The sequence below is a fragment of the Solanum verrucosum genome, unplaced genomic scaffold, assembly GCF_900185275.1.
Source record: "Solanum verrucosum unplaced genomic scaffold, falcon-dt-bn FXZP01000265.1, whole genome shotgun sequence".
NCBI lineage: Eukaryota > Viridiplantae > Streptophyta > Magnoliopsida > Solanales > Solanaceae > Solanum > Solanum verrucosum.
In genome coordinates this window covers 616,633-638,861 of record NW_026019964.1, presented here as the reverse complement: position 1 = coordinate 638,861, position 22,229 = coordinate 616,633, and the positions used below count along the sequence as shown (strand labels likewise).

Genomic DNA, 22,229 nt, shown 5'->3' with positions numbered 1-22,229 from the left:
GGAAGCAACTGGCCAAAGGAACTAAGAAAGGAGGACTCTATGCACTTGAAGATAACAACATTTATGCTTTGATAGCAACCTTGGACTGGAGAAAGACAAATTGCATTTGGCATGCTAGATTAGGTCACCCTAGTTTGAATTCTTACTATTTTTAAATAGAAATAACCATATAGATGTTAAGAGTTGGAATAAAGTGCCTACCATTTGTACTTGCTGTCAGATAGGGAAAAGTTGTAAGCTTCCTTTTGCATTGAGAAATAAAATTGAGAAGGAACAATTATTCAAAATTCATTGTGCTCTTTGGGGTACAACCCCTATTGAATCTTCTCAACACATGAAGTACTATGTATTGTTTGTGGATGATAATACTAGATACACCTGGTTGTATCCAATAAAAAAGAAGTTTGAGTTTTTTGAGATTTTATGTACGTTTCAGAAAATGGTTGAAAAACAGTTTTCAAGATCAATTAAAATCTTTCAATGTGATGGAGGTGGTGAGTTCATCAACAATGAATTCATTAAACACTTTGAAAACTATGGAAATATAAGACAATTGTCATGTCCAAATACTCCTGAACAAAATGGAATCTTTGAAAGAAAACATAGGCATAGAGTAGAAACTGGTCTCACTTTACTCTTTCATGCAAAACTACCTATGTTCTTGGGGGTGGAAGCTTTTTTCACTGCTGTATTCTTGATAAACAGACTACTATCCTCGGTTCTGAAGAATGAGATACCTTTTGTCAAACTTCATGGAGCATCTCGAGATTACAATAGTTTGAAAGTTTTTGGATGCAGATGTTATCCACACCTGAAGGGATAATCAAAGTTTGCACCTAAACTTACCCATGTGTGTTTGTTGGCTATAGCAGTTTACACAAAGGCTATAGGTGCTACCAACCATCCACAAAAAAGGTTTTTATATCAATACATGTGATTTTTGATAAGCATTTGCTTCCTTATGTGCAACCTGCATAATCCTCCCTGAACACCTCTACTCACCTAACTACTTTTCTTGAGTTTTTCTTTACTATGCAGGATCACTCTCCAACAGATGGTGGTTCAACTTTAGGGGAAGTGTTGCCAAAACCTCCCAACATTGATGGTGTAGATTCAAATCATGTTGATCCTGATGATGTGCTACCAGATAGTACTCATGATCCAGAAAACATCTCTGATGGTGAAAGTGATAATTGTGTTGATGATCTAGAAAATGCATTGGCAAGTCAGGATGCAACTGAAGTTCTGGAACATAACCACATCCTAGTGCGTACTACACAAGGTATAAACCTGGAAGGTGACCTATTAGGTTAGTTTAATGAAGAGATACATCAAAATTTGGAATCTACAAGCAGGACTGCAGAGCCACAAACCTCTAGCACTACAGAAGAACATCATATGATGACTAGATTAAAGGCAAAAAATGTTTCAACCCCTCGCACAACTTTAGTAGGTATTGCTGAGCCAACAATTGTGGATCAAGCACTAAAGGTTCCACTGTGGTATGCAACTATGAAAGAAGATATTAATGTCTTACATGAAAATCAAACATGGACCTTGGTACCTAAAATAACAAAAATGAATGTGGTTGGATCAAGATGGGTATTCAAGACCGAGTTAAAATCAGATGGTAATATAGACAGACATAAAGCTAGGTTGGTTGTGAAAGGATACTCTCAGCTTGAAGGAATTGATTTTGAAGAAACTTTTAGTCCTGTAGTTAAGGTTACCACTATAAGGGTAGTGTTATCCGCTGCTGTTAGTCTAAAATGGCCTATTAGACAACTATTGATGTCAAAAATGCCTTTCTACATGGGCATCTACAGGAAGAAGTCTATATGGCACAACCTCCGGGTTTTGTTGATCCTCAGTATCCAAGCATGTTTGTTTTTTGAAGAAAGCACTATATGGCCTCAAGCAGGCACCTGAAAGGTTCAGCATGTTCCTTCTGCACCTTGGGTTCAAATGTAGTAGAGCAGACTCATCCTTATTTGTACTTCATTGCAAAAGTGGTAATATCCTGCTTCTTTTGTATGTAGATGATATACTGATTGCATGAAGCTCCCATGTTCATATTTAAGAAATAATTGTTTCTCTTGGGAAGGAGTTTGCAATGAAGGATCTTGGTCCTCTTCAATTCTTTCTTGGGATTGAGGTTACATACTTTGATGAAGGTATTCACCTAAATCAATGTAAATACGCCACTGAACTCCTCAAGAAAACTAATATGGCCATGGCTAGAGCAGTAAATACACCACTTGAACAAAAGCATGACCTATAGGAAACTCAAGGAAGTTCTGTAGATGCCTCAATTTATAGAAGTATTGTGGGTAGTCTGTAGTATCTCACACTAACTAGGCCTGATATAACTCATGCAGTAAATCTCACAAGTCAGTTCATGTAGAATCCAAACGGTGAGCACTTTCACACTGTAAAGAGGATTCTTAGATATGTGAGATAGACAGTTCAACTTGGACTTAGGCTAATTACAAAGTCACCTCTAAGGCTGTGTGGATACTCTGGTGCAGATTGGGGAGGTTGTTCTACAACAAGACGATCAACTACAAGTTATACAATATACTTAGGAGCTAACTGCATTTCATGGGCATCAAAGAAACAACATACAGTTTCCAGGTCAAGTGCTGAAGCTGAATATAGAGCACTAACCTCCACTACAGTCGAGATTACATGAATCACCTATATACTCAAAGATATTAGCGTCACACTTACCACAACTCCAATACTATTTTGTGATAATCTTAGTGCACTTTACATGACTGTGAATCCAGTATTGCATGCTAGGACTAAACATGTGGAGATGGACTATCACTTTGTTAGAGAAAAGGTGGCAAGGGGACAACTCATAACACATTTTGTTCGATCACAAGATCAGCTAGCTGACATACACACCAAGGCACTTACAAAGCAACAATTTGCAGCTTTTCGAAGCAAGCTAGGAGTGGTTAATCCACCTCTCACTAGCTTGAGGGGAAGTGTTGGAGACTAGCGTAAAAAAATAGAATTGTGATAGCATTAGGAGTATGTATTGCATTAGGAGTGTAAGTGTTGTTAAGTATTACTAGTAAGAGTTAACTTACAAAGTAGAATTCAAGTAGAACTCTCCTATATTGTAACCTTCCAACAACCTATATAAGGAGGTATTGTGCAGTAGTTTTACACACAAAATATATCGATATTATTGAGCTCTTCTTTTCCTTTCTGTATTGTGTTTTCTACAAAAAAGTACTCGTATGAAGGTAAACTTCTCAACGGTGAAAAAGTTTCCTCATAATCTATTCCAACTTCTTCGGTAAAACCTTTTGTCACCAATCGTGCTTTGTGTCTTTCTAATGACACATTTGATTTTCGTTTAACTTTGAGAATCCATTTATTCCCAATAGCTTTACGTTCCTTAGGAAGGTCAACTAGATTCATACTTTGTTGATTTTCATGGACTCTAATTCTTCTTTCATCGCTTTTAACTATTAATCCCTTTTAGGGCTTGATAAAGCCTCGGTTAGAAAATTAGGTTCATCTAATTCTTGTACCAATTTGGCACCTGTTTGGGCACTACTTGCATTGGATATTTGCTTATAACATCAAATGTAACTAATACAAAACTGTAAAAAAAAATGTTACTGAGATGTTTAAAAGAGTAAGATAAAATTGCATTGTAATGCTAAGCTAAATATTACTTTTAGTGGTTAAAAAAATATATTAAGAAGTCAAAAAGATTATGTGGGACAAGACGAAGCAAATTTATGCGCGGCAGAGTGGAATGAGTTGAAAATAACAATATGCTATGTGGAGCGAGACGGGCCGGGGCGGGCGAATTGAAATCTAGCCTTGCTTCACAATTATCACTACATCAAAAATGATCTTTATCGATAATTAATTAATGTCAATAGTTTAATTGCTGTTAAGTGTATTTTTTAGAGACATTTAGCGCTCTTTGTAAAGCATATATCGACATTGAATCCAGTGGCAATTAACTAATTATACAAATACAAATTTTGACATGTTTTATTAATATGCATTATTAATTGTTGCTAAAACTTATTCTTGTTATAATTCACCCATTTACTACCCCTAATTCGACTAATAAAATTTTACCAATTCTCTCACAACCATCACCACCGGGAAAAAAGAAGAAAAAAGAACAAAATGAGTATTTGCACATAGTGCAGTATGGACTATGGTTAAATATTACAAAAATTGTGTAAAAGCGTATTACCTATTTATTGGATTAATATAAATATTGAATATGAATAGTTTTTTATCGTTTTATCCTATTAATTATAAGACCGATCAATACTGACATAGTGCATTTAAAGGAAATTGTGGTTTGATGGAAATGCTGAGAGATAAGTGATTATCGCTCTCTTCGTCATTTCATATTATTTGATTCATGTTAACCTGACACTCTTATTTAAATTATTAAAGGTAGTATAAAGAAAAGTAATATAACTATTTTAATTTGTTAAAATGGAAAAGTAAAATAATTAAAATTTATTTATAATATAAAAAATAAGTAAAATAAAACAAAGTAATACATCAAAAAGACGTAAACATTTAAAAAAATGTGCTTCTTTGTTTTGTAATTATGAATATGAATTCTGGACATAGGCATGCAGTGCATGAATTAGTGATGGACAACTTGTAAAATTAATTTTCACACCCAACTTTCTATTTGCACTGAAAGTCAGAAAGTGAAATATCACGGAGTACAATACATGCTTCCCCATTTTATATCAACTGAATTTTTTAGATTCTTTTTATTGTTCAAAATTATTGAATTATTTAAGTTCAAGATGGATCTTTGAATTTTTTTTATATTTAGGATAACCTTTTTTTAGGAAGACAAAATAAAAAAGAAAAGATGTCACATAAAATAAGAAGGAGAAAGTACTAATTTTTACTACCCATCCCACTCCAAAAAAAAAGGAACAAAATGAGTATTTTGCCCGTATATTAGTACGAACTATGGTTAAATATTTAAAATACATGTGTAAACACACATTATATATTTAATATATTTATTAACTATGTATATATATATATTATTAGATTGGTCAATACAGGCAAAATGCATTTAAAGGGGAGTGTATTTTGCTGGGAATACGGGAGACGTAAGTAATTATTTTCTTCACCGTTTTATATTATTTGATTTATGTTAATTTGACATTTTCCTTAATTGGAGCTACACTCATATTTTCTATTTCATATTAATCGTTATATATTTTTTATACGTTATTTAAAAATCATGAATAAAAAATGATATTTTTAAAACTAATTTCCTTTAACTTTTTTTAATAAATTTTAAGATTAGATTTTCACTTTCAAGGACAATTCATTTTAAAGGGAAAACAGAAAAAAATTACTCCCTTCATCTACTTTTACCTTTCTACTATACTAAAAAGAGATCAATTTTAGAAAATCAAAAAATAATTTTGTAGGAAATTTCTATTCACCAAGTGAAAAGAAGTCTTTGGGTGAAAATCCAAGTGAAATGCAAATTATTAGCTTCTTTTAAGAAGAAAATGCAAAGAGAAGATTCAAAGCGAAAAGAATGAGTTTCTAAAGGAAAAAAGTATTTGAAATTCGGGGTGCGTTTGTAGACAATAAAATTTGCGTCGAGAAAATAATAATCAAGAATGGAAAATTATAGCAACAATCGTATTTATTATTTCAAAATGCGAGTGTTACAATCTCTATGATTCCTCTGAATTCGCTTTTTCAAATATGAATTCAAGCGCTTTAACGCTTGTTCGAATCTTCGATGGATTTGAAGTTTGAACTTTATCTGGATCTTGACTTTTACTTGAATTCAAGGCTTCAAGCTTGTTTTTGAATCCGATGGTCTTGATCTTGATCGTTCTTGAACTTGAATGCTTGAATTCTTAAACTTGTAGCTTTATAGAGAATTTTATGGCATTTGTACCACGGATTTTCTCTAACTTCTTGTTTAAAATTTTCTGTCTTCTTTCTGAATTATGAAGACTCCTATTTATAGTTTTAGAACAGAGGAGTTGCGATTGGAATAGGATTCCCTTCGGCCAATCAGATTTAAGTGACATGACATATGGGCTTTATGGAGCGGGCTTGTCATCTTTGACACATGTCATGATCCTATTCGCTTCCTGTTTGACTTGGCATGCCATGTCATTTGCCATGTGGCACCAAAAGAATGGGCCTCTTAGGATAAGATGACATTGGACTTAGTAAATTGGGCTCATCTATAGCTCAAATCAATTAATTTTGACTTTAATCAAATTCATATTTATTGGACTTGAATAATTAGCCCAATTATATTAATCTATAATTTATTTGGGCTAATATATTTATGAATTTAATATATTCCGAATCATTTTATAAATTTATATTTAATAAATTTTAAATGATTACAAATGTCCCCTGCTTCAAGTCTTGTCGAGACATTTTTTTTAAAAGACTAGGCTTGAAGTATTGACAGATTATTAAATCGTTTTTAATTAAATTATATCTATATTATTATCCGTGCCATGTACTGCTAGCACTCTCAATGTATATTTACCATTATTATATATGTATATATATATAATAAAATAAATGATTTGTACCATATCATATAAGGTGTTGCTAATGATCATTTGATCTCGTGCAAATATGTGGGACTCATATATACTCTCCCTATTTTACTCGAATTGGGAGCCACATATACATATTCCTTATCCTATTTGAATTGTGCCAAAGGCACCGCCTTGCTGTCAGCAGATATGAGGCAATTTACCGCAAATCCTTTTCTTACTTGACTTTAAGAATTGCCGCTTGGTAAAAAAAATAAATTATAATTGAATTAGGAATTCTGAACCAACTCAATTTTATATTCATATATCAAAAAAATTATAATTGAACTAGGAAAAAGATTTTAAATCCAAATGTACTTCAAATAGAATTCCAACTAAAGAGGAATTATACTTAACATAGGAAAAGGATTTCTCACACGACTTATCCTCTATAAATAGAGGCCTGTTATTATTGTCTTTTTCATTCTCAATATTCAACAATTGCATACTTCCCTTTTGCAGATCGTTGGAGCTTCCACGAGCAGGTATCAAGGTTCGTGTGTTTTTTTTTCTTTTTTTTCTTTATTCCATTTTTTTTGTGTTCTTCCTCTCTCTTTTTTTTCTGTCTTTTCAGAGACAAACATAAATAATATTTGTCTTTTGTGGAGGCTAAACAATGGAGGGCTCTATCACAACACAAGAGTTTGATCTTGAGGTGTGAAGGGATGCTTTTAACGTTCCCGTCTTGAAGATCACCAACTTGAGGCTTTACTAGAATATTGTGTTTAGTGTCCCCGTCTTGAAAAATAATCTCTCTGGGGACGCAAATATCTATACCTGTTCTGTAAGCCATAAGGAGAAAGTCTTCTTCAACGAGCCCTTCATCCCAAGTTCTGAGGTAAGGATCTCCTTCTTGCTATGGAGGAGCAACCCACATGTGTTAGAGATTCCTAAGCAATAAGACTCTCAAGGCGTTACAAGGTCCCGAATACTTAAGCATAAGGTGTGAAGGGATGTGTTTAACGTCTCTGCCTTGAAGATCACCGACTTGAGGTTTTACTAGAATACTGTGTTTAATGTCCCCGCCTTGAAAAAAAATACTACTCTCAAGGCGTTACAAGGTCTCGAATACTTAACCAACTTGAGGCTTTGCTAGAATACTGTGTTTAACGTCCCTGCCTTGAAAAAAAATACTACTCTCAAGGCGTTACAAGGTCCTGAATACTTAACCAACTTGAGGCTTTACTAGAATATTGTGTTTAACGTCCCCGCCTTGAAAAAAATACTACTCTCAAGGCGTTACAAGGTCCTGCATACTTAACCAACTTGAGGCTTTACTAGAATAATGTGTTTAACGTCCCCACCTTGAAAAAAAATACTACTCTCAAGGCGTTACAAGGTCCCGAATACTTAAGCATAAGGTGTGAAGGGATGTGTTTAATGTCCCCGCCTTGAAGATCACTAACTTAAGGCTTTTTCAAGGTCCCTAATGCTTAAATTATTCGCCCCTTCTTAACTACCCCTTTTTTTTCAAGTTTTATCTTCTTTCGTGCATCATCATAAGTAAATATTAACACTTTTTTTTTTGCAGTTTGAACAATGATTTTCTTCAAGGATTATACTTGCCCATCTTCTCAACTCAAATATCTCATCATTGGAACATAGGGTAGTACGGTGGAGACTAAGTTTTTGGTCCATGATTCTTTTGTTGGTCGTTATGTTGATCCATGGCCACAATTGAGGAACACGCTTCATATGAGAAGTTGGACATCCGAATACGATCACAAATCTAATAAAGCCTCAAAAGCGTGGTATCTTGAGAAACCAAATCCTCAACGTACATACATCGCGAGCACTCTTTCAAATTTAGGTCGCCACATGATTCTAGAGGAACTACGTTGGGGAGACAACATTGTGCTTGAAGGTGAATGTCACTGCATTCCGGGATACTGAGAATGGACATAAGATGTCTTAAGCAAAAATGGGCAAAGTCTAAACAATGCTTGTATTTCTGATGCTGTATTTTCTTCTCTTTTTACTTATGATCGAAACTCCAATATTATACAAGCCTTTTGTGAGGCTTGGTGCCCTCAGACAAATACATTACTTACATCTACCAGAGAAATATCCATATCTCTTTGGGACTTGCATATTCTAGGTGGTTTGCCAATTAGCGGAGTCCCTTACGAAGAAGTGATACCTAACTCCACGGAACTTACAGGTTTGGATGACAAGAGGGAAAGATTTCTTCCTCGAACTTGTGAGTGTATGTTTGCTGCCTTTCATCATCGTAAAGAGAAAAATAATGGTAATATGAGGGTCTCTTTTAATGAATGGATACAATTTTGGTGCAAGAAAGATCTCAAATATGAGCTAGCTCCTCCAAGGAAAGAGCAGAAATCTCGACGTCTGTCATCTACTCATAATCCAACAGGTGAGATACCTACTGAGATAAACACATGGTCAAGTACTCAAGAGATGGTAATTTCTAAGCTTGGAGCGAAACACCAAAAATATGAGACTTATCTGACGGCTTTTTTGTCATGTTGGTTATGTGCCTTTGTATTTCTGTCTGAAGAAGGGAATTTCATTCGGCCTGAAACTTTCAAGATAGCAAGCTTAATGGTGAGCGGTAAAAGGGTTAGTCTTGCGGTTCCGGTCTTAGCAAACATATATCATGGCTTAAATAAAATTTCAAATTCTTCACAGTTAGACCATATAAGAGTCTGTTTTCCCATCCACTATGTTTATTGTTGGCTTGCTTATTATCTCAAGACACACTATCTGCTTACTAGTGGACCTTCTCTTCTATGAATGGTGGTATATTCTGGGGAAGGTGCTGAAAAGTACTTTGACAAAGATGAGGCAACAAAGCGTGTTCATCAGGGGCAAAACATTGTAAGGAATGCCACCATGCTTAGTAAGTCTCACCCAACTTATTATATTGATGATGGAAAAGCACCAGAGTTGGAGCTAGCTTATTTTATGCTTATTTTATGAGCCTTCGTTTTAATTATCTTCCATTGAGGAAGGGAGGTTCCTTTGTCATTGAGCCATATAGTCCGCACCAATTTAGTCGCCAATTTGGTTTTCATCAAGATATTCCTGGCTATTTAGAAAATGATATTCGTGCTGAGTCGCTCGATGAAGGCCTTAGATATTGGCGCATTTGCGTATCACGTGAAACTATGTCTAAAGTGACATTTCCTCATGCGGTAACTTCCGCAAAGAAGCTTTATACTACCCAATATTCATCTTGGTGGGAGAGATCCTATGGAATGGTTCTTGAGGATAATTTGGATGTTATGGTGGAGAAAGTTGGGTCAGAATTTGTTACCCTTTTAGAAGACAAAAGTCAAGATATCGAGAAGACACTTTCAAAAGTCAAGACACCACTTGATCCCCAACATCAAGGTAAGAAGCTTAGCTCCTCTAAGGTATCTAAGAAAGAAGTAGTTCATACTTCTACTGATAAAGAAAAATGTCCCCAATTTCTCTTCTCTAGTAAACGGGACCTTCAAGAAACAAACAAAACTAGCAAGGATCGATGTTGGAAGAGGCAAAGGGTTAAACCATCCGGGGCTGAAGTTGTTGATTTAAGAGTCGTAGAAGTTCAGAGTGTCGATAGTCCTTCAAGATCAATGACAATTTAGAGTGACAAGGTTTACTTTTTTTTTTTTTGAATAAAATGACTTGGCTAACCCACCATTTTCACTTGTAGGTTAACGCTGCCAGACATCCACTAGGGTCGCCACATGAGATGCCACAAGTTAGCAATGAGTCTACTGCAATATCAAGACCTAAGGCAAAATCAATTTCAAATATTGAGCAAGAGCAAAAGATATCATCTACTTCTCGTGGCCAAACTTTAAAAGGGTTGACTCTTAATTCAAATGAGATTTCCTGAGTTCTTCCAAAGAGTAATGGAGCTATGTCTGTCTTCGAAGGAGAAGGTGTTGTGTTCAACCACAAAAGGAAGTACATCTTGGGTCTTTGGGAAGAGATTTGTGGAAAACTTTCCAGAACTTCTCTAGACAATATTTCATCTTACAAAGATGATATTTGTGAGATTTTCAAGGAGATGAGTAAGATGAATTTATTAGATCTTTCACCATTGAAGAGCTTGGTAGATTCTCTTTTTGATCATGCTACTTCTTATGATCAAGAACACTCTAATTTTGTTGACAAGGTGCATGAAGATAAGAAGATGGAGTTGATTTCCAATGCCAAAGAGCGTCTCGAATTGTTCAAAGTAGAAGAGGGTGAGAAGGCAAAACATGTTTCTTCTAACAAGAAATCACTAAAGAAGGTTAAGCGGAAGCTAGCAACTTTACAAGGAGAGCGATAGGGACTTGAAGCTGTTTTAGAAGCTGCTAAGAAGAAGGTTGAGGAGATTCAAGCCAAGATTTTAGCTACAGAAGATGAGATATCCTAGTATGAAAATATGAGTTTATTAACGCTTGAAGATTCAATTCGTTTGGAACAGAAAAGAGAGTGCTTGGAGGCTAGTCGTCAAGATTTGACTAACTACAAGTTACGCTTAGATTAGGCTTTTTCTTTGTGCTTCCCTTTTTTTGTTTTCTATAGCATTTGATTGATGTTTTAGACAATTTTATAGTAATGAAGTTCTTTCTTTTTCTTTTTTATATCATGCATTTTTATTGCATAATCCAATTTGAATTTGCTCTTTAATTCTTGATCCCAAGCTTTTAGTAATTCAAAGTCATTCCATATTTTGCATGCCAATAAGAATGAATATAGTGCAAGTTCCACATTGTTTTTTTTTAAAGTTTGCACATTCAAACTTGCCTTATCAATTTAGTGGAATTTAATTCCTCAACTTGTAACAAGTTTTAGGGCCTTAACTTGTAAATTCATAGAATTCGAAGATATTGACTTGTAACTTGGTTGATTTAAGAGTCTAACATGCAAACTTGTAGGACTTATCATATTACTTTGTCGGATTTGAAGACTTCAACTTGTATATATAGAGGATTCAAATACTTCAACTTGCATACTTGTCTGAATTTAAAGACTTCAAGCCTACTGTCAAAGAAGCTCATATTTCATAAGGGTTTGCCCCCATCTATTGACCATTCAATACTTCGTACAAGTCTACAATTTGATGAGACAAAAGATAAAACAAAATACTTATCGGTTTGACTGACATGTGACAGATCAAGTGGGAACATATGGTTTTTTGACACTCATGCAACTGAACTTAGGATATATTCTAAGCGCCTACGTACCTCGGTGAAGAGGATCAAGTCACAACGTAGTTCTGGGGGATTGAGTGATTTTTTGTTGTTGTTGTGTCGTACACATTTTATACTCTTGCGGGCTAGGAGTGACATGCATTTTAGGCTCGTACATTAAGGAGCATCATCTTACTTCAAGGGTAGTATCTCTTTAGGAATTTTGCATTAATAGGACCGATCCTTATGCCATCTGCATTAACAAGCTTGTAACCACCATGTGAATATGCTTCTTGTACAACATACGGTCCATCCCACTTTGAGGTAAATTTTCCCCTAGACTTGTGCAAAGTAATGATGGGTCTTCTTACTGCGAGAACTTGGTCTCCAACTTGGAAACACCTCAAGCGAACTTTCTTATTGAAAGCACGAGATAGACGAGCTTGATAACATTCAAGGTTTTGTTGGGCTTCTAGCCTCTTTTTGTCAAGTGCTTCTAACTCAGCAAGACACAGTCGAGCATTTTATTCTTCAGTGAGCCTTTCTTGAATAGCAAGTCTTAAGGAAGGTATTTGTGGCAGGACTGCTTCAACTCCGAAAGCAAGTGAATATGGTGTTGCTTGAGTTGGTGTGCGGTATATTGTCCTATATGCCCACAAAGCTTCTTCCATTCTTTCATGCCAATCCCGTTTGGACTTGGAGACAACTTTCTTCAGGAGGTTGCATAGAGTCTTATTGAATGCTTCAACAAGACCATTGGTGGCAACATGATACATAGAAGATTTATGCTGCTTGAAGCCAAGAGATCACAAATTTTGTTCATTAACTTGTTATCAAATGGCTTGCCATTGTCCGTTATTATGTAGCGAGGGATGCCAAAGTGATAGATAATATTCACTCGGATAAAATTTGCAAAATTCTCTTTCTTCACTTCTTTAAGAGCAACGACTTCAGTCCATTTTGGGAAGTAATCTGTTGCAACCAATATGTACAAGTGTCCAACATAAGATTTTGGTAGTGGTCCCACAACATCCAATCCCCAAGCGTCAAATGGCCAAGATGCGATAGTTGGGTGCAATACTTCAGGCGGCTGATGTATGAAATTTGCATGAAATTGACAAGCATCGCACCTCCGAGCATAATCTAAGCAATACTTCACCATGGTTGGCCAATAATACCCCATCCTCTTTATGTGAAAGTGGAGTTTCGGTCCAGATTGATGTGATCCACATACTCCTGAGTGTGCTTTTGCAGAGCTTGAATTGCTTCTTCCTCTCCCAAACATCGCAATAGTACACCCTCAAATGATCTTCTATATAATGTGTCCTTGTAGTAAAGGAAGCGAGTTGCACGACGACGAATGTCAGTCCTTCTCCTTGGATTTTCTGGAAGTATCCCATAACACATGTAGTCAATAATGGGTTGTCTCCAATCTTCCTTTACGGCTTGAGAAACGGCAACGAGATGCTCAAGCTCATTTTCTATATATTCTTCCTCATGTGACGGTGATACTATCCATCTTTGACAAATAGTAACTTGTGTTTGATCAGGAATGGTTAGCGTTGAAGCCAGGGCAGCCAATGCATCAACTTTCTTATTTTTCCATTCTACGCACATGTTGAAGGTTTACATCTCCAAGACATCCTATCAATTTTTGAGCATAGTAATGATAAGGACGCAATTCGGGCTTCTTCACCTCATAACTTCCCAAGAGTTGGTTGATCACCAACTGAGAGTCACCAAAGACTTGTAAGTGTAATTGCTTCATATCGACGTGCATCTCAAGTCCAAGTATCAATGTTTGGTATTCAATGACATTATTAGAGCAACATTGCTTCAAAGTAAAGGAGAATGGTAGAATCTCTTCTTGCGAAGTGATGAATAGTACGCCAGCGCCAGCTCCGCCACGACGTGCAGCCCCATCAAAGTGCATTTTCCAAGGATGTTGAATTTCAATAGACATCGCATTTTCATCAGGAAGATCATCAGTTAATTCCCAATTGTCGAGTATTGGATGGTCTGCCAAGAAATCCGCTAATGCTTGTCCCTTCACAGCTTTCTGAGGGATGTACACAATTTCAAACTGTTGGAATTGTAGGTACTATCTTGCTAGTCGATCACTAAGGATAGGTTTTGACATAACAAACTTGAGGGGATTTTCTCCAGAAATGAGGTGAACAACATGCGCTTGAAAATAATGCCTCATCTTTTGAATTGAGAAGACAAGTGCCAAGCACAACTTTTCAATTGGCGTATAGTTCAGCTCATTCGGTGTCATCGTTCTACTTAAGTAATAAAGAGCGTTTTCTTTGCCTTCACTATTCTCTTGAGCTAGTAGGGCTCCTACAGACCATTCTTGTGCCGCAATGTAGAGTATCAATGGCTTTCCAGGTATAGGGGCTGCCAAAATCGGAGGTTTCGCCAGATACAATTTGATACTTTTAAAGGCATCGCTACATGTTTGATCCCAATTAAAAGGAGCACCTTTCTTCATGAGATGACTGAATGGTTGGCATCTTCTCGCTAGATTTGAGATGAATCTCCTCAAGTAGGTTAACTTTCATTCAAGACTTTTTAACTCATGAATATTTCGAGGCTTAGGCATCTTCGATATTGCATCAACTTTGGCTTGATCAATTTCAATTCCTCGATGCCTCACAATAAAGCCAAGGAACTTGCTAGAAGTAACAATGAAGGCACATTTCAATGGGTTCATCCTTAGTTGATATCTTCGGAGTAACTCAAACACCATTCTAAAGTCTTTCAAATGATCACCCCTCTTTCTCGACTTTACCACCAAGTCATCAACATATCATTCAACATTTTTATGGAGCAAGTTATCAAATATATTTTGCATAGCCCTTTGATATGTGGCACCAACATTCTTTAAACCAAATGACATCACTTTGTAGCAATAAATACCCTTAGGCATGCCAAATGTGGTGAGTTCTTCATCCTTTGGAGCCATGCAATTCGATTATAGCCAGAAGAACCGTCCATGAATGACATTGCCTCATAACCAATGGTGGCATCAATCATCAGCTCCGAAATGGGAAGAGGAAACTCATCTTTAGGGCATGCATTAGTAAGATCTCTAAAGTCAACACATACTCGAATTTGACCATTCTTCTTCCTTACAGGAACAATACTTGAAATCCATGTAGGATACTCACGAATAAATCATGCCTCGATGAGTTTGTTAACTTCATTTTCTATCAATGGAACCACGTCTGACCTAAAGCGTCTTTGAGCTTGCTTAACAGGACGACCATTTTTTACTGCCAACTGATGGACCGCTACTTTAGGATTCAATCCAGACATTTCTTTATAACTCCAAGCGAAGACATCCCTATATTCTTTGAGTATATTCATATAAGTGATTTCTTCATAAACTTCTAGAAAGGCACTTAAGTAAGTTGGCCTTGGGTCTTCATCAGTGCCAAGGTTAACTTCTTTCAAAGGATCTATTGTGGTCTTTACTCCTTCTTCAAGTTCCGGTGGAGCATCTCCAATATCTTCCTCTTCTAAAGGATCATTGTCATTGACAGATATATGACAACACCAAACAATATCTTCTAACTCTTCATCAATTTTCATTTGAGGCAAAGAATCGTACTCATTTTGGATTGTAATATGATTTGAGGAGCCTACACTTTCTTCATCTTTCTCGCGCTCCTTAGTGTAAACCATAGTGTGAACCTTTGCCTTGAGTTCCTCTTTACATGAAACTACAAGTTCCACTCGTCGCCTCATTCTAGAAGGAATTGAACTTTTGAAATCCTTTCGAACCAAATGTGAAGCAGGCGTTGTAACTTTTAAATAACTTCTCAGATTCTTATTTTTCTTCGATGAACCTAACCTCTCAAATACAGAAGTTCTTGCAGTAGATTCTCCAAGTCGATCAAAGATGGGAGGCTTTTTGTTGGAAGTAGCGACATCATCTTCAAAAGTTATATGGTTGTTGCTTGCCCTTCTTATGGAAATGCGAATTGGCAGCGGTTGGCTATAGCCTAGGTCTTCACGTGCTTGCCTAGTTGTATCTTCTGATACAAGTTTCCCTAACATTGATGGCTCATTAGGGTTGTATCCAGCCTTCACAAATAACTTGTAAGCATTGGGGTCAAAACCTTCTCTTGTTCGTTTTGTAGGGAGCGCCACATCTCGCACTTGATTTTGAGAGATTGACTTTTCTGGCAGCTTTGAAGACAAGTTTATTGCATCAATCCATCTGATAGGAAAAGTTAGCCCTCTCAATACATTTTCCAGAAGGTTAGATGATTGAACTTCTTCTTTCTTCACTTTTGGAAGATAGCAAAGTCTAGAAGTCAACTTCTTCTTTGAAGACATGATCTTCCCTTCATTAAGAATGGGAGAAAGTTCTTTAGCGTCAACGTTTACCTTTTCGATTGCCGCATCGATTCTTTTTCTTATGACCTTATCAGACATGATTGGTTTTACATCATTAGATTTGGCCCCTTTAACAACATAACTTTTCAAATCGAATTTCACATCGGCAAAGTGTGTCTCAACTTCGGTGAAAGGATTATCATCTGCAACTATCTTCCTTTCAATACCGCCTTCAAGATACTTCAAACATTGATAGTAAGAAGATGAGACAATTCTATTCTCATGTACCCAAGGTCTGCCAAGTAATATATTGCATGACGTCTTTGCGTCGATCATATGCATCCATGCGCTTGATCGCAAATATTCCATGTGGATCTCTAATTTAATAGAGCTTATGGACCTCTGCCCCCTTGATTAAATCCTTGTATCAACAGACGACTTTCACTAAGTTCTCCAATCGTGATGCCGAGTTCCTTCAATGTGTGGATAGGCAGAATGTTGACTCCAGATCCTTTATCTATTAAGATTCTATTTATCTTCTTCTCTAGCACGTGACCCGCCATATACAAAGGACGATTGTGTAGTGTTTCACCGAATAAAAGATCATTATCTGCAAATGTGATTTTTGTATCACATGCATGTGCTTCTTGGGAAGAAGGTTCAATAGGTGTTTCAGAAGGTGAAAGAGACATCATTGACGAGATTTCCCTTATTGTCTTTACATCGTCATTAGGAGGCACGTTTGGTGAGGATTCACTCGTTGTTCCTTCTTTGTCAGTAGGAGGCACCTTTATTGTTTCTGCTTTATCAGCATTGAAATATGATGCCTCAATATTGTCTTGAGTAGACTTTATGTCGAACTAACTTGGTAAGAATTCCTCTAGAGTCACAGGATGTCGATGTTTTTGGTAGTGATGCACTTCTACCTTTGCCCTCTTTGGGCGCTTAATTGATTTCTGCTTCTCCAATTTCTCCACCATTTTCCCTCTAATCGGTTGCTCGGATGATTCTTTTCGTAAGCTTGACTTGTTGCGTATTCGCCTAGTTACAAGAATCCAGCCTTCGTCACCATCTATATCAACTTCCTGCTCCAATGACTCTTCGTCATGCTTTTCAGAGATATATATTTGGACCGGATGGAGTGAGCCGAACGTGATAGAGATCTGGTTAGAACTAGCCTTCTTATCATCAAGGACAATTTTCTTTTCGTTAACCAATCGCATCACTCTATCCTTGAAGACAAAACATTTTTCGAGAGGATGACTCACAAGTCTATGATACTTGCAATAATTTGGGTCATCAGCTTTTCCAGTTTCATCGGGTCGCTTCATCTCTGGCAAGTCAATGAGCTTTAACTCAAGCAACTCATCAAAAATCTCAGAAACGTCAGAATCCAAGAAGGGATAATTTTATCCTTGCATCTCCCTTAGTGTCGACTTTTGATTTGAACGTGCTTGGAAAGCTGTTCTCACATTTTGCTTCATGCCCTCATTCGTAGTGATCTTCGTAGGCGACACATTAACATTCATGGATTCTTTATTGTCATTTCTAGGCACAAATTCAATCCATCTCTTGGATTCCTGCTTGTTGCTTCCTTTGCGAGGGTCTCGGACATATGTCATATCTTTTCCAGCAGAGGACATGCTTAACTCCATATCATGAGCGCGAGTAGCTAGATCTTTGAAAGAGTTTGGTTTTATTCCTTGTAAGATGTAAAGAAGCTCCTAGTGCATTCCTTGAATACACATTTCGATTGCAGAAGCTTCACTAAGCCTATCCTTGCAATTTAGGCTCGTGTTCCTCCATCGATTTATGAAATCTATAACCGGTTCATCCTTACTTTGGCGAGTATTTGTGAGTTCTACCATGCTCACCGTACGCCTTGTGCTATAGAAGCGATTGAGAAATTCGTGCTCTAGTTGCTCCCAACTATTAATAGAATTAGGTTCGAGATTCGTGTACCAATCAAAGGCATTTCCTTTTAGAGAGCGGACAAACTGTTTGACGAGATGGTCTCCATAGGTTCCAACATTATTACATGTCTCCACGAAGTGTGAAACATGTTGTTTTGGATTTCCTTTACCCTCAAATTGTTGAAATTTGGGAGGTTGATAACCAGCAGGCATTTTGAAGTTATCAATTCTTGCAATGTATGGCTTGGCATACATGTGAGAAGACTTGGTGGAGACTTAATACTTATCTTTGATAGTGCCTTCAATAAACTCTTTCAAGTGATCAAGTGAGATCATTCCTTTAGAATAAACTAGCATCTCATTAACAAACGGTGCTTTCTTCGCAGGATCTCCGATCTCTTGAACTTCAACACCTTTCCAGGCGCATGACTCGCTTCTCCATCTAAAAGTCCTTCCATCCTATCCATCAACTTATCAATTCGATACTCTTGGTGTTGTACATGCTTTGTCAATCCTTCAACCAACTTTGTCAGATTTGTGAGTTGTTTCTCAGGAGAGGAAGCAACAGTTACCATCGTTTACATGATCATTGGAGATGTAGGAGAGTAGCATGGATTGTCGCGTAAGTTAATCTTCAGCGGACTCACGTTATGTGATGCATATGGAGATGATTCATTAGTTGAATCATAGTTCTCCCTTGTGGTAGAATTCTTGGAATCAGATTGCTCAAGTAGAGCCAATGTCTCCTTGATCTTTTCAGCAATACTGCTTCCTCCTTCCAAAGCATCTGTGGAGGAACTTGCTCTTTTTGGAGTTGAAGACCCAAAAACAGGAGTTGATGAGGATGACACTTGCAGTGTTTGTTGTCATAGCGTAGCAACTTTGTTTCTCGTAACAACTCCAAAACTTCCAAAGGTAACATCAATAACACTACAAAAAAACCCTAAATTGCCAACAGATTTTACTAACAACTTAAGTTGGTTAGTATTCTACTAACAAATTACCAACATATTTCTAACTGAATTATATTTTAAAACTTAACAACGAAATTCTAACAGATTACCAACCAAAATCTTACTAACTAAGTATTTTAGTTGAAAAATCCGGCGGGAAAAAATGGCGCTAAGTTTAGCAACATTTTATCAATGGATTACCAACTGAAATATTACTAACGCACACCTTTTGTTGGTAATATTACCAACAAAGTATATATCGATTGGTAAATATGACAAAAAATTGTTTATATAATTTATTAACATATTACTAATGAATTACTAACCAAACATTTACCAACGGCAAGATTGTGTTGCTAAATTTACCAACCAAATATAAATGTGTTGGTAAATTAGTAACAAAATGTAATTTGTTGGTAAACTTGCCAACCAATATCCAATTAGTTGAAAATTTTGCCGACGAATAAAGACTGTAGTTAGTAAATTACTAACATCATTAAAATAGTTGGTAATATACCAACCGATCATTAATCCATTGGTAAAATTTACCAACATATTAATTATTGGTTGGTAATATTACATATGAATGTTTAGTTGAATAGTAACTATTACAAACTGTGATAAAATTTATAGGTAAATTATTAATTACTAACTTATATTTGAATAGTTGGTAAATTTATCAATTGAAGTTAAACTTTTTGGTAAATCAGCGTCTAGTGTTGACTTTGGTCGATATTTTTGGTAAACGTGCTCAGATTAGAACTCTGTTAGTGTCATTAGCTTTGAAAGGTCATTTTTTATCTAACAAGAAGGTTGGTTCAAGTTTTGAGGCTTCCGTTTTTTGTTTGTGCCGTTAGGTGTTTTAAATCTTATGTTTTGGCCAAAATTTGACTTTGGTCAATTTTTTTGTGAACGTGCTCAAATGAGAATTCCGTCAGTGTAATTAACTCCAAAGGTCATTTTTTATCTAACAGGATGGTTGGTTCGGGTTTTGAGGCTTTCATTTTTAGTGTGTGCCGTTAGGTGTTTTAACTTATAAATTTTGGCCAAAATTTAACTTCGGTCAATATATTTGATAAACGTGCTCAGATGAGAATGTCGTCAATGCAGTTAGATGCGGAAGGTCAATTTTGATGTAATAAGATAGAGGGTTCGGATTTTGAGGCTTCCATTTTTAGTCTGTGCCGTTAGGTATTTTAACTTTTAAGTTTTGGCCAAAATTTCACTTTAGTCAATATTTTTGGTAATCGTGCTCGAATTGAAATTTTGTCACCGCGGTTAGCCATATAAGTTCAGTTTTGGTCTCATAGGATGGTTGGTTCGGGTTTTGAGACTTTTATTTTCAGTTTGTGTCTTTAAGCGTTTTAACTTTTAACTTTTGGCTAAAATTTGTTCATTTTTTTTTGGAAAACATGCTCAAATTTGAATTTCGTTAGCGCGGTCAGCTTTGAAAGGTCATTTTTTGTCTTATAGGATGGTTGATTTGGATTTTGAGGTTTTCATATTCAGTTTGTACCGTTAGGTGTTTTAACTTTTAACTTTTGGCCAAAATTTGACTTTGGTTACATTTTTTTTAAACGTGCTCTAATGAGAATTCTATCAGCGCGATTAGCTTTGAAAGGTCATTTTTATATCTAATAGGATGGTTGGTTCAGGTTTTGAGGCTTCCATTTTCAATTTGTGTTGTTAGGCGTTTTAACTTTTAAATTTTGGCCAAAATTTAGATTTGGTCAATATATTTGGTAAACGTGCTCAAATTAAAAAAATTGATATAATGATATGTGTCATATTGAGATTAATTTAACTTGTTATCATAGATTTTGCATTGTTTCATTCAAATATGATTTATAAAATTGATATTAATATTTTTGGATTTATATCTGTGCTCTTAAATTTTTAAATGCAATAAATTAATAAATATTTCACTATTGGATAATCATTCAGTTAATAATATTTTGAACATATTGTCAATCAATTACTAACCTAACATTGAACTTGAATGATATATTACCAACAAACTAACAATTAATTAGTAAATTTATTAGAAAAACAAATAATCATACTAGTATATTTAAAATTTATTACCAACATGGGTTGTGGTGGAGTGGTAAGTACTCCTACATTCTTAACCAAGAGGTCTCAGGTTCGATTCCCCTTGGGTACGGAGTCGCCTAGAATGATATATTACCAACAAACTAACAATCAATTAGTAAATTTATTAGTAAAACAAATAATCATACTAACGTATTTAAAATTTATTACCAACAAGGGTTGTGGTGGAGTGGTAAGTACTGTATCATCCTTAACCAAGAGGTCTCAGGTTCGATTCCCCTTGGGTACGGAGTCGCCTTTGTTAGGGAGCGCGTTACTCCCCAATGTGGGACTTCCCGGAAAGTATTTAAAATTTATTGGTAAATTACCAACAAAAATTTACTATAATTACCAACGGAATTGAATAATGAAGAAAACAATTTACTAACTCCTTTTCAATTCGTTAGTAAAGGTACTAACGGTATACTAATAAAAAATTAGTTGGTGAATTTACCAACTGAAATTTCAGGGCCATGTTTCAAAATTTTGTAACAACATCTTTGGGTGTTTACCAACTGATTTTTGGTTGGTAAGTTTACCAACAAATTAAAATTGGTTGGTAATATTTACCGACGAGCATTTTAGCAACATAATATAAGTTGGCATTTGGTTGGTAACTCAATTTGCCAACCAATTTGATCAATTTACCAACAAATTTTTTTGTTGGTAATTGGGGTTCCTTTTGTAGTGTAATGCCTTCAACTTCAGTAGAGAACTTGGAGCTAGTGGCCTTAGAGGCAGTTAATCGAGAGTTGTTCTTCATGGAAGTCATCTTGATGTTGTTTGATGCTTGAAAAGTTGAGATGAGAGGTAGAGATTGTCCCATTGGGTGTGCCAGGATTTGTAGACAATAAAATTCGCGTCGAAAAAACAATAATCAAGAACGGAAAATTATAGCATCAATCGTATTTATTATTTCAAAGTGCGAGTGTTACAATCTCTATGATTCCTCTGAATTCACCTTTTCAAATATGAATTCAAGGGCTTTAAAGCTTGTTCTTGAATCTTCGATGGATTTGAACTTTGAACTTTATCTTGATCTTGACTTTTACTTGAATTCAAGAGTTTGAGCTTGTTCTTGAATCTGATGGTTTTGATCTTGATCGTTCTTGAACTTGAATGCTTGAATTCTTAAACTTGTGGCTTTATAGAGAATATTATGGCGTTTGTACCACAGATTTTCTC

General features: G+C 35.9%; 2 protein-coding genes and 1 pseudogene across 2 annotated transcripts; 2 read left to right on the top strand and 1 right to left on the bottom strand.

The window, feature by feature from the left end:
- Positions 1-1,401: 1,401 nt before the first annotated feature.
- LOC125814917 (uncharacterized mitochondrial protein AtMg00820-like) lies at positions 1,402-1,929 on the top strand. Its single transcript, XM_049494362.1, has one exon. It carries the CDS (start codon positions 1,402-1,404, stop codon positions 1,927-1,929), a length of 528 nt encoding a protein of 175 aa, XP_049350319.1.
- Positions 1,930-9,733: 7,804 nt separating this feature from the next.
- LOC125814916 (uncharacterized) lies at positions 9,734-10,893 on the top strand (annotated as a pseudogene).
- A 1,371-nt stretch (positions 10,894-12,264) lies between these two features.
- On the bottom strand, positions 12,265-12,902 carry LOC125814915 (uncharacterized). The gene is made up of 2 exons (XM_049494361.1): positions 12,639-12,902; positions 12,265-12,528 (listed from the first exon to the last, which is right to left on the bottom strand). The coding sequence occupies exons 1-2, from the start codon at positions 12,900-12,902 to the stop codon at positions 12,265-12,267; spliced, it is 528 nt and encodes a 175-aa protein (XP_049350318.1).
- Positions 12,903-22,229: the final 9,327 nt, after the last annotated feature.

What these genes read in the sequence shown, in the direction of transcription:
- LOC125814917 (XM_049494362.1), top strand. Translation starts at nt 1,402, where the DNA reads ATGACTAGATTAAAGGCAAAAAATGTTTCAACCCCTCGCACAACTTTA.
- LOC125814915 (XM_049494361.1), bottom strand. Translation starts at nt 12,902, where the DNA reads ATGGTGAAGTATTGCTTAGATTATGCTCGGAGGTGCGATGCTTGTCAA. An exon ending in ATTTTGCAAATTTTATCCGA is followed by an intron (nt 12,529 to 12,638) that starts GTGAATATTATC and finishes GGCTTCAAGCAG; the next exon opens with CATAAATCTTCTATGTATCA.